General features: G+C 38.5%; 3 protein-coding genes across 8 annotated transcripts in view; 1 reads left to right on the forward strand and 2 right to left on the reverse strand.

Moving 5' to 3' along the window:
- LOC100115660 (progestin and adipoQ receptor family member 4) overlaps positions 1 to 12,445 on the forward strand; it is a 28,658-nt gene that overhangs the window by 9,192 nt on the left and 7,021 nt on the right. For all 4 annotated transcript variants that reach the window (XM_016982799.3, XM_001608228.6, XM_031931973.2 and 1 more), the window contains 2 exons: positions 2,614 to 2,838; positions 12,280 to 12,383. In XM_016982799.3, the coding sequence (XP_016838288.1) occupies positions 2,614 to 2,838; positions 12,280 to 12,383 (329 nt within the window). The remainder of the gene's footprint in view (positions 1 to 2,613; positions 2,839 to 12,279; positions 12,384 to 12,445) is intronic.
- Positions 3,201 to 6,825, reverse strand: CCE-A5 (carboxylesterase clade A, member 5). The gene is made up of 8 exons (NM_001172489.1): positions 6,638 to 6,825; positions 5,250 to 5,538; positions 4,854 to 5,039; positions 4,598 to 4,797; positions 4,368 to 4,524; positions 3,958 to 4,272; positions 3,597 to 3,741; positions 3,201 to 3,438 (listed from the first exon to the last, which is right to left on the reverse strand). The coding sequence occupies exons 1-8, from the start codon at positions 6,785 to 6,787 to the stop codon at positions 3,270 to 3,272; spliced, it is 1,611 nt and encodes a 536-aa protein (NP_001165960.1). The 5' UTR covers positions 6,788 to 6,825; the 3' UTR covers positions 3,201 to 3,269.
- Positions 6,987 to 11,966, reverse strand: CCE-A6 (carboxylesterase clade A, member 6). 3 transcript variants are annotated; one of them, XM_016988145.3, is made up of 10 exons: positions 11,876 to 11,966; positions 10,717 to 11,089; positions 9,838 to 10,126; positions 9,492 to 9,677; positions 9,200 to 9,399; positions 8,965 to 9,121; positions 8,590 to 8,901; positions 8,302 to 8,446; positions 8,023 to 8,128; positions 6,987 to 7,524 (listed from the first exon to the last, which is right to left on the reverse strand). In XM_016988145.3, exons 2-10 carry the CDS (start codon positions 10,852 to 10,854, stop codon positions 7,474 to 7,476), a joined length of 1,584 nt encoding a protein of 527 aa, XP_016843634.1. In that variant the 5' UTR covers positions 10,855 to 11,089; positions 11,876 to 11,966; the 3' UTR covers positions 6,987 to 7,473. The 3 variants fall into 3 exon arrangements, with proteins under 3 accessions (XP_016843634.1, NP_001165962.1, XP_032455970.1); XM_032600079.1 differs by lacking the exon at positions 6,987 to 7,524 and having other exon boundaries at positions 7,798 to 8,128; NM_001172491.1 differs by lacking the exons at positions 6,987 to 7,524; positions 11,876 to 11,966 and having other exon boundaries at positions 7,797 to 8,128; positions 10,717 to 10,875.

Here is a 12,445-nt window from a genome sequence, read left to right on the forward strand (position 1 = left end):
TTAAACGAGCTCTGGCAATTTATGATGTGCATTACACCGGTAAATCCATTAATCCCTACTCCTTATATAATATATAATACGCTCGCGTTATGTAACGAAATACACGTGCATTCTGCTGTTAAACCCTGTGGAGAAAGCACTGGAAGACTTATAATCCCGCATACACTCTCGGAACAACATGTGTCACGGCGAATAATGATATTTATCATGATTTCAAATTTACAACGATTCAGTTAGCCGATCCTTTTTAACTGCCAGGATGCTTCATTAGAGACTAAACTCAATTATCTTACCCCGATTTTGGCTAAGAGGACAGTAGCACTTGGCGTCGGAGCGTGTCTTCTCGGTATAAAAAAACGTCGAATTTGCAAAGCTTGAATTGAAACGTTCATTTCTTTTTTTTCAATTAGTGTCTATAACATCGAATCTATATAAACTACCACACACTCTACCACAACTAAAAAAAGTTTATTTTAAAAAATGCTTGTCCGCACCTACATTCGCATTCAACGAAAAAGTCCTTCATGTAGGTCAAAACAAGCGGAAATATTTACAGTATCTCGTGAAAGCCTATATATACGAGCACTTGTACACATACGCTACATTCCCGGGGCACAAAAACTCGTCCTCTCGTAATCGAAAAGTATATCCCCTCCGATTAGCGCGGCTCGATTTAATCCGCGCGCGAGAACGGATTATTCGCTGTAGTGTACAGGGACGACTTTTTCAAGTGCACGTGCTGCTACTTCAGCTGCTGGTCGATGCTAAAAGTCGTGTAACGAAACGTGTAGTTTTCTGTTTAAAAATTGTAGGTGTATTTTACATTTATTCGCGTAGAACTGATGAGATGAGGCTAATAGAGATCCTCGCAGAAGCAATTTGGACATGAAATTAATGATCCTTGATGGAATCTGCAGATAGTTTCTCGAACTAATTAGATATATACAGCTTGAAATTTAAACGCGCAGCACGCTCAGGATAATTGCATATCAATATTTCAACGATACAGCCGCATTTACGAGTGATGGTGTCCATTTTTCATCGTCTGTTCTACAAAAGTAGATAAAAATAAATTCATACATTCAGGATGGATAGCAACACGGTCTGTGGTTTTTTTTTATAGCCTCCCGGAGATGCTCGTAAAATTACAGAGTTGTATGGCCGGTCGTTATCGATTTTCTTCCACATATCGGACATGAAAAATTCGAGTATCACGATGAGGTGAAAATTCGTGTGCCACTGACACCTTTTTCTCCGCAATAAAAGACGCCGGCATCCATTTGGTCACGCGAGACCTGGTTACGTGATATAGCACTTCTCCGTTCGTCGGTATAATAATTTCAATTATTACAATATTGGTACATTCACGGACACACCAATCGATATGTATCGATACATTACAATTTTACCGTATTTTTTTTTCAATTCTCGAGTATGCAAATATATTTGGAAATAGTTTATCACGCGACTCAGGGTCGACTCTGTTATACGCACTCGAGGTGTGACAGTCGGTATTAACCTTCGTTTCATATATCAAGAGCAGTAGGAAGAGTCAGACCTGCAATCTAATTAGGAAAGAGAAATCCGGCGTTCTAGCTCATGCTACAAGGGAATTTTTTAAAATCCTATACACGGTGCTTCATGAATTCGTACGCGCAGTTACGTAACTCGATCGACGGTAAGAAGAGTCTAACGCGGAAATCCCGAGGGTCTGAATCACGGATCCGCAATAGGAGGCTCTCATCCTCCTCTATGAATATAGAAAATCATCCTCACCGAGTCTCCAGAGAGAAAGTCCCACAGCAGCAGAGCGTATATATAGCTAATTCTGCTCCCATCGATTTGCCCGCCTCGTACCTGATGATGCAGCTAATCGTCGCAGTCAACTCTATGTCCTATAGAAACGAAAGAAAAGCCCGCAGGACGGTGGCGACGAAACTCGATAAAAGGCATTAAAGAGGGCAGTGGGCTGCTGCTGCTGTAACTGCGCGCGTGTGCGGCCTTGACATTGCACCACCACCACTACTACCACCCCTCATCTCTGTCTCTCTCTCTGGCGCGCGCTCGGCTGCATAACGTCCATTCAAGTGCTTCCCGAGCTAGACATCGATCTTCTCTCTCATTCTCTCTCTTGTACGTGTAAACCTATACGTCATACGTTGAGAGAGAAAGAGAGCCATCGTCGTAGCCGCAGTGCGTAAATAAGTCTCTCTGTCTTTTTCTCTCCCTCCAGCGGTACCGCGCTCTTTCAGAGTCGCACACAGTAGCCGACTACGAGTTGAGTTCAAGGCCAAGGACGAGGGCTGCGTAGGTTGCCAGAGGTGTCTATCGGAGAGCTTTTCTAGTTGCTGCTGCTTGTGGCAGAGCTTTTCAGGCGACGACGATGATTATGATGATGATGACGATGACGCTAGATGTGTATATGTATATAGACTTAGAGAGCCGTGACTGCAGTCTAACTTCTGGAACAGCTTGATGATTGTTCGCTGGTCGCTACTGTTGGTGCGATATTGTAAAAAACTCGCGATGTTTATTTTCTTTTAAAAACCTGTGTAATGAAAAAAAAACGCATTAATGAGTTCGTATTACAGGAAAAATGTATGATTGTTTCAGGATTTGCCATTGTTTATATACTAGTGACGGTTCCGTTCATGCTGCCGTGGGGTGCGCGCGGCGCGCTAACCGGTTTTCTCTCCTGGTGCCATCTGATCGGCGCCGTCAGTCCCTGGATCGGCTCCTTCCTCTACCACGTCTTCATGAACCTCGACTACGGCGAGGCGGTCTACAGGTGCCTACTCAAGCTCGATATGCTCGGAATTTGGATTTGTCAAAGCATCGGTAACGTATATGAGTACATGATAATACGCATAAATTTTTATAATAATCATCAGCTAATATCATAGTAAAACTAGGGCGCAATGTCAGCGAGGCATCAGGCATAATTGATGATGCGCTATTCTCGCTTGGTTGTCTATACAAGCGCCAATAATACACCAGTATTATAAATGGAATTCTGCAGCGCGTCTTGAACTCGATTTTTTTTCAAAGTCACGCTGACGTCACGTATATATTTGTATCTATATTGATTTATCGTAAAAATATACGTTCGACTATTCGTCGTCGGAGGGAACATCATTGAGGATGATGTATGCGATATTAAACATGAAATTCACGCTTAGAAGTGGATTAAACAGTGAATCTTCGTTTGGAGCATAAGAATGTATATTTATGTATTGAGTAAGTTTAAAATCACAGTTTTATGGTCGTTCTCAGTAGTAGACTTGTCGGGAGGTCTTCTTGAAAGAGTAGCGTTGCTCGATATTGAGCATCTTCTCCATCCGCAGCTCCTCGTCTATATTCAAGTAGCGCAGCACCACGTGACTGGCCAGAGGCTGCCAGTAGTATGGCACCAGTTCCGACTTTACTGGGGTCGGTCGTCTGCGCGAATAATCATACGTAAATATAGTTTTAATACCAGAGCGAATTTGAGAAAAAATGTATCGATGTATCCGACCACATACTGCATTTATCTACTGCCAAACGGGTTCGTTTTTATAACGTTATATCGTCTGCAAGTTCATAGATAAATTACTTACCCAGTCTGCGCAAAGTTCACCCACAGTTCTATCATGCGCTTCATGACTTTGTCGGCGCCAGTACCGGGCTGCAGCTGCTCCAGGTTCGCGGCCTCGCATTCCTTTGATCTGAATAGATAAGTCAGCTCGTCGCCGTGACTAACGCCTTCAATGAGACAGAGAGAAACTCGTCAGTTACAATTGAAACAGTTAAACACAATATAGTAGGCAGAGAAAGTTGGAGTTATATTGTGGTGCTACTCATAATTAATGTTTTTTTTTTAATACTTCGTGCTCGAAACTTAATTTTAAACCACCACTAATATCGAAATGTATACCATTGTTAACATTCGCGTATTCGAATGAGATGCTATTTACTCACCGTCAATATTAAAACCCAGTGACTTCTTGGTCAACGTAATGTTTTTCTCGAAGGACAGCTTGTACAGATACGTCGGAGCTGCACTATTATGAAACTGTATCCTAACGAGTCTGTGGATAGGCTCGACGAACCCTAAGTCACCCCAGAACTCCATGATCTTGCGGAGGTTGTGCTCGCCTATGTCTTCACCGTTGAAGTACAGCTGTTTGAGATCCGCGAGTGTCGCGCCATACGGTCGAATTTGATCAGAAATCGTTGGACCTATGTACTTGTCAAAGTCACCGTTCAGCTCTTTTAAACCAGCGGCTTGTAAGACTGAAAGACTCGAATAGGTGGATCAGGTTCTTTATTAAAGTGAAGCGAATTCACTAGTTTTATACTGAATATATATTATGCGGTATAATACATACATCTGTGCAAGAAGATAGCTTCCAAACTATTGTAGCCGATCATAAGTGGCACCTGAACTCCTTCCTCGGCCGCCACGGCAATTGGTACCGGTAGAAACGGGTTGTCCGATTTTTCGTCTATTCCTGGACCGAAAGGGAAAACCATTTGCAGCCATTTCTAAAGATACATAATGCGCGTCAAGATCGTAAATAAAATCACGAGGTCGATGTCTTTTGCATATTCTACTCACCTGAGGGTTAAGCAATTTCTCCTGCGCCTCGATGAGCTTTTTGTAGTTAACGGATCTCAAAAACTCTACAATAGCTTTTGGTTCTCTGTCTTTGCATCCGAGATGGTCCAAGAACTCGTAAACGCTTTCGATGGGCTCTGATTTTGACGCCCAGGGACAAAAAGCGTCGCCGCTCTGACAGATAGCTTTGTGAAAGAGACCTGGAAACGATCAAGTTGTACGACCCAATCGATAAATGATATTCTTCGGAGCTCACCTCTCGCCAGCGGAGACAGGCACAAGTAATGAACGGAAGCGGCTCCGGCACTAGCACCGAAGATTGTTACATTATCGGGATCGCCTCCGAAGTTGGTGATGTTTTCTCTGACCCATTTCAAAGCCGTTACTTGATCCTTGAGACCCTGATTGCCCGACGCCACCTCGTCCTCCAAGTTCAGGAAACCTGCACAACAGCCAAGTTCGTACACTGAATAGTTACGCGGACTGCGAACATGTGGAGCTTTTGATCTGAGTTCATCTATCAGCAAACTTGCCTTTATAATGTGAGACATACATTAGTTGCGCGGATTTATAGAATATTAACTTCAGTTTCTTTTTTTCTCGTGAAAAATCATTCGGTTATATTATGACACAAAAAAAATCTAGCTCTCACCTAAGACTCCGAGCCTGTAGTTTATGGTGACGAGGACGACGCGTTTGGTCATAAAGTAGTCCGGTCCGAAGGAGATGTCGTCACCGCTACCGAAGAGGAAGCCACCTCCGTGTATCCAGAGCATCACCGGCATTCTCTCGGCTTCGTCCAAACCGCGAGTGTAGACGTTGAGGTACAGGCAGTCCTCCGAGCCGTGGATTTGACCTGTGGCGTGATCTAATTGCGCGCTCGTCGGACCATGATTGAAAGCCTCGCGTACTCCCGTCCATGGTTTCAGAGGTTCTGGGTCCTGCGTGATCAATTGAAAATGCATATAAGAGTAGAATCGTATATTTTCAGTTTTGCATTTTTTTTTTTGTTCAAATAAAATGTAACGAGTTAAAAAACTGATTTCAAATCTTTTATGATATCTGGTTGGATAAAAATAAGATAAGAGCTTTTTGATTTATTTATAACTTTCTGTTGTCTGCATTTGTATCTACGAAAAAAATATTTACCTGTATTAACTTTGATAACAAGATTAATTATTTCTGCGTTACATAAGTGCAATTTCTCATTTATAATAATAGCTTCCCCAAAAACTATAAGAGTGAACGAAAAAGCCAGTGTTTTATTGTTCTTTATACCTATACTTTTTGATAGTTGATTTCGTCTACTTAATTTTTTTAAGCTACGTAGTCAGGACAAATATTTTATCTGGAGTGTAAATTTATTCGAAATCAAAAAACGACGCATATTGTTTTTTTACCTTGCTTTTCATTAATTGCAGTTCTTTATCAAAATGCACATATTCATTGGATCGTTCTAAAAATAAATCTTAGTCATTTTTCACTTGTTTAACTGAATATTTTTCAGTCAAGATAAATGAAGAAATTATTACCTCTTTGCATAAAAACTGTATTTTTTTATTTCGTACCAATGTGTGATTTATTATCAAGACTAATGCAATCTAACTTTTATACAAAAAAAAAACGCAGTCAACAAATTCAACCCAGAAAAAAATCTACAAAATTTTGATGGGTGTATTCCGTTTCGAAAATTACAAGAATTAAAACAGTCAATCACAATCAGGCAATGTAACCTTCCAATTGTATTAATTGATATGTTATCACTTTGCTTACACTTATCTTTCGTCACTTTTTGCATTCAAATTCTGGTAGATATCTCTAATTTTATCCGCGACTCTATGTTTGAAAAAGATTTGATTGTTTGAACTTCAAGCTGTACTTTGCAAAAACAAAATATACTGAAATCTTTCGGTTAAGCCAATCATCAAACTAAATCGCATCGCCATTCTCTAATCGCGAAACTAGACTCGCAGACTAACAAGCACCCGTTTTAATGATACAAACATACGTTTAAGACGCACAACAAGCCAGACAACTTACTCGGAATCTAAGTGAACCAACTGGCGGCTTAGCGTAGGGTATTCCTTTAAAAGAAAAATAGTCGTCGCCTTGACAGCTAGTCTGCTTCGAGCCCAGTAGCTCCCCGCTCGCCGTTGACACTTGGATCTTCCACTGCTGCTGCTGCTCCATGCTTGAACGGCTGTACCGGACTGGCAGGGGCCTCGAGCGCTGAACCCATCCGGCACACTGCCTATATACACTTGCGTGAATCTGTCACGTGACAACTTGCTTCCGCGATGCTGTTTATCTCCGATCATGTGTGCGCTTGATAGTGGCAACTGCAGCGCAGAAATAAAAGGAGAGGGAGAGAGAAAGAGATAAAAAGTAGTAAGATATATATCACCTTTTATAACGGAGACGCTATAGAAGATTGTGCATTGCGCTATTGATAAAATGTTTTTATCTAAAATTGCAGTGCACTATACTTTATTTGATATCGTAACATCTTGTGTTTTCTCTAGAGCTTATTCTTCGTGACTTTGCAAACCAAGTATAGCGATGCTCCAAACTCGAGCCTTCATCCGCAAAACGTCTATGTTTAAATAATGAAGCAACGTCCTGCTGCTCACCGGTAGCCAGTAAAATGGCATATCTTCGGTCTTGTTTGGGATTGGTGGTGTGTTGAGGGCCCGCAAATGAGATACGCGTGAAAAATTCATCATTTCCATTCGAAATGGATTCTGTATCAACGCAGACAACATTCAAATGTTTTATTTATTTAGTGATTGAAAAGGCCTGTGTTGCCAGTTTGCAAATTTTCCATAGGTTTATCAAATCTTTGAAAACTTGTAACTAATCATTTCTTTTTCTCATATTTATATTCCAATCACTAAACAGATATGGAAATTCGTCTCAGTGGCTTGTTCCTGTAATCAAAAGAATTTAAGCTTAAGATATTTGATGAAAGTTACTAATTAAATTATTTTTAAAAAATCACGCACGTACCAATCATAATTTTAGCGTTTTTTTTTTTAATAAACGAAACATTCTATAAATGCTCACCAATAGGGTTCCAATTAATACCTTCTAACGCACCAGCCAGTTCGAAAAGCAAACTCAAATTTCTTGCTTTGTTTATACCGAACGGTCCATTCATGTTAACGGTTAAAAGTAAATTTTTTGAATGCACAACTTTCTCATGAAATCATTTACTTAAAAAATACTTTTATTGTTTGTTTTTTGATGCATTACTTATATGAATATTTCGAACATCGTTTTACATGAAAACTATTCTAAAAATGGCTTAAAAATAAACTTACATTGCAAACAGCATGATAAATTGTAAATAATTATTAACCTATCGGCTAGAGCTTGTTCTTAGTAACTTTATGAATCAAGAAGCGTTGCACTAAATTCGGACAAACCTCCATTCGCAGGTCTTCATCGATATTTAAGTAACGCAGCAACGTTCCGCTGTTTACCGGTAACCAGTAGAAAGGCATATCTTCCGTTTTTTCTAATGTCGGTCTCCTGAGCAAGGAATACACACTAATTAGATTCAGCTGACCTCGCAACCGATGCATTCATTATTTTGTTAGATTGCACGTACGCGCGCAAAAGATTCAGAGATCGATCAATAAGAATAATATTACTAATTTTATAAAGTTGTTGTACACAAACTGAATTTAAACTCATGAGCTTACCCTGTTTTTGCAAAATTGACCCAAAGGTCTATCATGCGTTCCATAACTTTGTGGCCGATTGTTCCTTTTTTTGAGGAATCAAACGTCATAGTTTCATACTGTCGAGCACGAAAGAGATACGGCAATTCGTCAGCATGAGAAGCTCCTGCAAATAAACGAAATCGAAATTTTTTAATTTCGTAACATTCATATGGTTAATTGAAAGAAGAAGTACAGCTTCAAATTTATTACTGAATCTGGATATGGCCATGCAAAAAAGCTAGTTATTTATTTATATTCTGTACTTGCCACTCGCTTTAACGCCTAGCATCATTTTGAAAGCTGAAGGTTCCTTATCAAACGTATAGCGGTAAAGATAAGTCGGAGCTGATCCAGCTTCGACTTGCATGTTTACGACTCTATGTACACCCTCAACAAAGTACAAATCACCGGCAAGTTCGAAAAGTGGCTTTGAATTTGCTTCACTTATTTCCGCATTGCCATAATACAGTCGTCTCAGATCATCAATGGACTGGTTGCATTGCTTTATCAACTTCACAGACTCCGGATTCAGGTACTTTTCAAGATTGACGTTCAACTTGTCGTAAACTCTATTTATGCCTACAAAATCGATCAAACGTCAATGTATCCAACGCATCTTTGAATTAAAGTAATTTTTTTTACCCTTGGCTAACAAAGCACCCTCGAGGTTGGTGTGACCAATAATCAAAGGTACCTGGGCACCTTCTTTTGAGGCTTCTTCAATAGAGATGGGCATGAATGGTTTCTTCGATTTTGCATCCACTCCAGGCCCGAAGGCAAACGTGAATTGGATTTTTTCCTGTGAAAGTTAAAAATGATTGATGTTAACTAACAAGTTATACAGCAAAAAATAACAATCTTTGGCAATCATAATTACCTCTTCGGTCAAAATCGATTCTTGAGCTTCGACTAACTTTCTACTATCGATGCTTCTGAGATAATCGACTATTTGCTTTGGATCTCGAGACTTAAATCCCAATTTTTCGCATACCCGATATACCTTGGACTTTGGATTCGTCTGATAGGCCCAGGGGTTTAAAGCTACACCACTCTGAGAAATCGCCTTGTGGAAAAGGCCTGAAAATTTTCATTCGACCTTCTTATCTAATACTTTTAATTCTATAGTTTTAAAAAATCTGCACAATTGTAATACGACGCCATCGACTTACCTCTCGCTAACGGTGAAATAGTCAGGTAATGCACAGCGGCACCACCGGCACTTTCGCCGAAGATCGTGACATTGTTAGGATCTCCGCCAAAGTTTGCTATATTGCTTTTGACCCATTTCAAGGCCAATACCATATCCTTGAAGCCCTGGTTACCTGGTGCCACTTCATCTTCCAAGTTTAAAAATCCTATAATCCGATAAGTTTTTTTATTAAAAAAAATTAACAAACACGTTTTACTATTCATTGTGTGCGAAAAAATACAATTATATCTAAATTGCCTATAATATTTTGGTATTGCTCATATCGAGGAATCAGTTTAACCGATAATTTTACAAGGAAACGTTACCTAAAATTCCGACTCTGTAATTGATGCTGACAAACACGATGTCCTTGACCATGAAGTAATCGGGTCCGTAAAGGTCGTCATCGCCACTACCGCCAACGAAACCACCTCCGTGAATCCAGATCATTACCGGTCGTCGTTTATCTTTCTCGCAGCTATGCGTATAGACGTTTAAGTAGAGACAGTCATCACTTCCTGTCATCTCAAGCGTCAAGAAATTGATATGTGTGCAATTTGAACCGAACGATGTCGCTTCGCGAACTCCAGTCCATGACTTTACTGGCACTGGATCCTGTTGGTAAAAAATTTTGCACACGTTCACAAGAAAACACTTGAGTATTGCTGATGGCTAATTTGTAGGCGCCGCCTCAGATAAAAAGCGAATTAGTATACATGTTTTAACGCACGTTGCCTTGCTTACAAGGATGATTTCGTTTGATTTAAAACTCAATGCACACAAAATCAAAGAGTACTGATTGATCTTTTTAAACAATATAAGTGCTTATCAGCTTTCATACGAATCATTTGCGGACGCGCACATACATTCACATATTTAATCACAAAGTCATTTTAATAGTAATAACAAACAGATATCATAAACGTCAACTTGAATTGAAAATTTTTCTGTAACGTGCACGTTTTATCTAAAGCAATAGCCTCACACATACTTGAGTATTATATAATATTATCTTCATGAGTCCACAGACCTTTTTTCAATTATCCAATAGTCACTATGCATACATTGCATGAATAAAGTAAATAAAAACATGTATACATAAATTCACAGTCTTATAATTACATTTTTCAAGTTCTGAACAAGAATAAAAAAAATTAATATTCAATTAAACAAAAAAAAATCAAAGCAAAATAAAAAAAACTCACAGCAAACCTTAGCGGACCAATGGGCGGCTCTGCGTATGGTACACCCCGAAATGCATAGTACTCAGGACCCAAACTACTTTTGTCCAGACATCCTTTAACTTTACCGGCGCACGTCTCCGCAACCAGTGATTCGCTCATGTTGACAGCCAAGCGCAAACTGGTCAAGCCTTGGCTCTGCGAACGTAACTGGCTTCCCCTTCTCTCTATACGTCATCGGTACACGTAATCTTGCACTTTTTAACTTTGTTGAACGAGTTGAAGTGCAGGCTTGTTATGGGAGGTAAATAGAGCTTATCGATGACAATGCATTACTTCAGTCAATTGAACCATATAATTGTACTTCATAAATGCTTGTTTCTCAATTGCGCGATAGCTGAAAAAAATATAAAGTCAAGGTTTAATATACTTGTTTACACATTAATAGTAATTATATTATTTTTAAACAATTGTATATTGCAGAATTGCTTTGATGAGGTTATATTTTAATTACGTAACATATTTACAACGGACGTGAAATTAAAGCTAATTCTAAGATCATAATAAACATTAAGAATTCTAAAATCATAATTAACATAAAAATAAACTGGCAGTATTTTAAATATGAGAAAATAAACACATAAAAAGAAGTGTCGTCTTAGATGACTTTTACAACTTCACCAATGTGTTACTTTATATCTGAATGAGACATAATCATAAGAATTTTTAGTTAATTAATTTTTTATCATTTCAATCTGAAGTGCAAATGTTTAATGATCTATACTTTTTTCCACTGACGCGACACAGATAACATAAACTTTTGTTTCTTTTCTTTTACTCTTTTTTCCATAAATAAAATAAAAAGACTGCCTTTAAAATTGTTGTGACTGATTATTAAATGCGCTTGAACAAGAGATATGACAATAAATAAACACAGCTATCATAGCATATTTTACTGTTTGTTAAATGCCTTTAGTTCACCTCTTGCTAAAATAAAAAAAAATATATATATATAGTAATGCACACTGACGGTACCGGCATTAATTTAACATAATAATTTAAAAAATTTTTTTATAAAAATATTTAACGACTTAAAAGATTTAAAGATTTAAATATTTAAATCTTTTTACTACCGAATAAAAACCATTTGATCGTACACTTAAGTGAAAAAACTCATATTCACCTTAAATCTCATGCATGGCACATCATTGAAAGGTCAAGAATTTAGTATTCGAGCTACTCTTGGTCTTGGTGTCTGCCTGTGTTACCGCAACCAACTATTCGCACATGTTGAAAAATGATTCGTCAGTTGATTCGACGTCGATTAACTCAACCTACGAGATTAAAGTTTAGCCATTTTATTGCGAATTGAATATAAAACTTTATATTGCAAGTTTTTATTATCCTTATTACTCTCAATAAAGTCAGATAATATAACTTGCTTAACGGAACAGCTGCGAAATCTTTATGATTTCATTTATAGTAGTTATTTGATATCGAAAAGAGTCAAGGCAGTAGTGAAAACTAATCGATATTTTTGAATGTGCACATTCAAATAAGTAAAATAAACATCTATCCTATTTCTAGGAGCAATGCCGCTAATCGCAGCATCGGTACACTGTCTGCCAAGTATCCTTTGGCACTTGTGCATCGTCACTTATTGTTTTCTCAGCGTTTGGGGCCTTTTCAAAGTAAATATCTAACATTTTTTTAAAGTTATAATAATCATTCATCTTGCAATTTTAATTTTAGC

The sequence above is a fragment of the Nasonia vitripennis genome, chromosome 5 (genome assembly GCF_009193385.2).
Source record: "Nasonia vitripennis strain AsymCx chromosome 5, Nvit_psr_1.1, whole genome shotgun sequence".
Classification (NCBI taxonomy): Eukaryota; Metazoa; Arthropoda; class Insecta; order Hymenoptera; family Pteromalidae; genus Nasonia; species Nasonia vitripennis.

Bases quoted from the DNA above. Each gene is read 5' to 3' on its own strand.
- CCE-A6 (NM_001172491.1), bottom strand. From the start codon at position 10,854: ATGAGCGAATCACTGGTTGCGGAGACGTGCGCCGGTAAAGTTAAAGGA. The intron at 9,400-9,491 runs GTAAGTCGATGG...GAAAATTTTCAG, and splicing joins TATTTCACCGTTAGCGAGAG to GCCTTTTCCACAAGGCGATT. The intron at 8,902-8,964 runs GTAAAAAAAATT...TCGATTTTGTAG, and splicing joins GGGTGCTTTGTTAGCCAAGG to GCATAAATAGAGTTTACGAC.
- CCE-A5 (NM_001172489.1), bottom strand. From the start codon at position 6,787: ATGGAGCAGCAGCAGCAGTGGAAGATCCAAGTGTCAACGGCGAGCGGG. The intron at 5,539-6,637 runs GTAAGTTGTCTG...TTGATCACGCAG, and splicing joins TTGGTTCACTTAGATTCCGA to GACCCAGAACCTCTGAAACC. The intron at 4,273-4,367 runs GTATGTATTATA...CGAGTCTTTCAG, and splicing joins AGCTATCTTCTTGCACAGAT to TCTTACAAGCCGCTGGTTTA.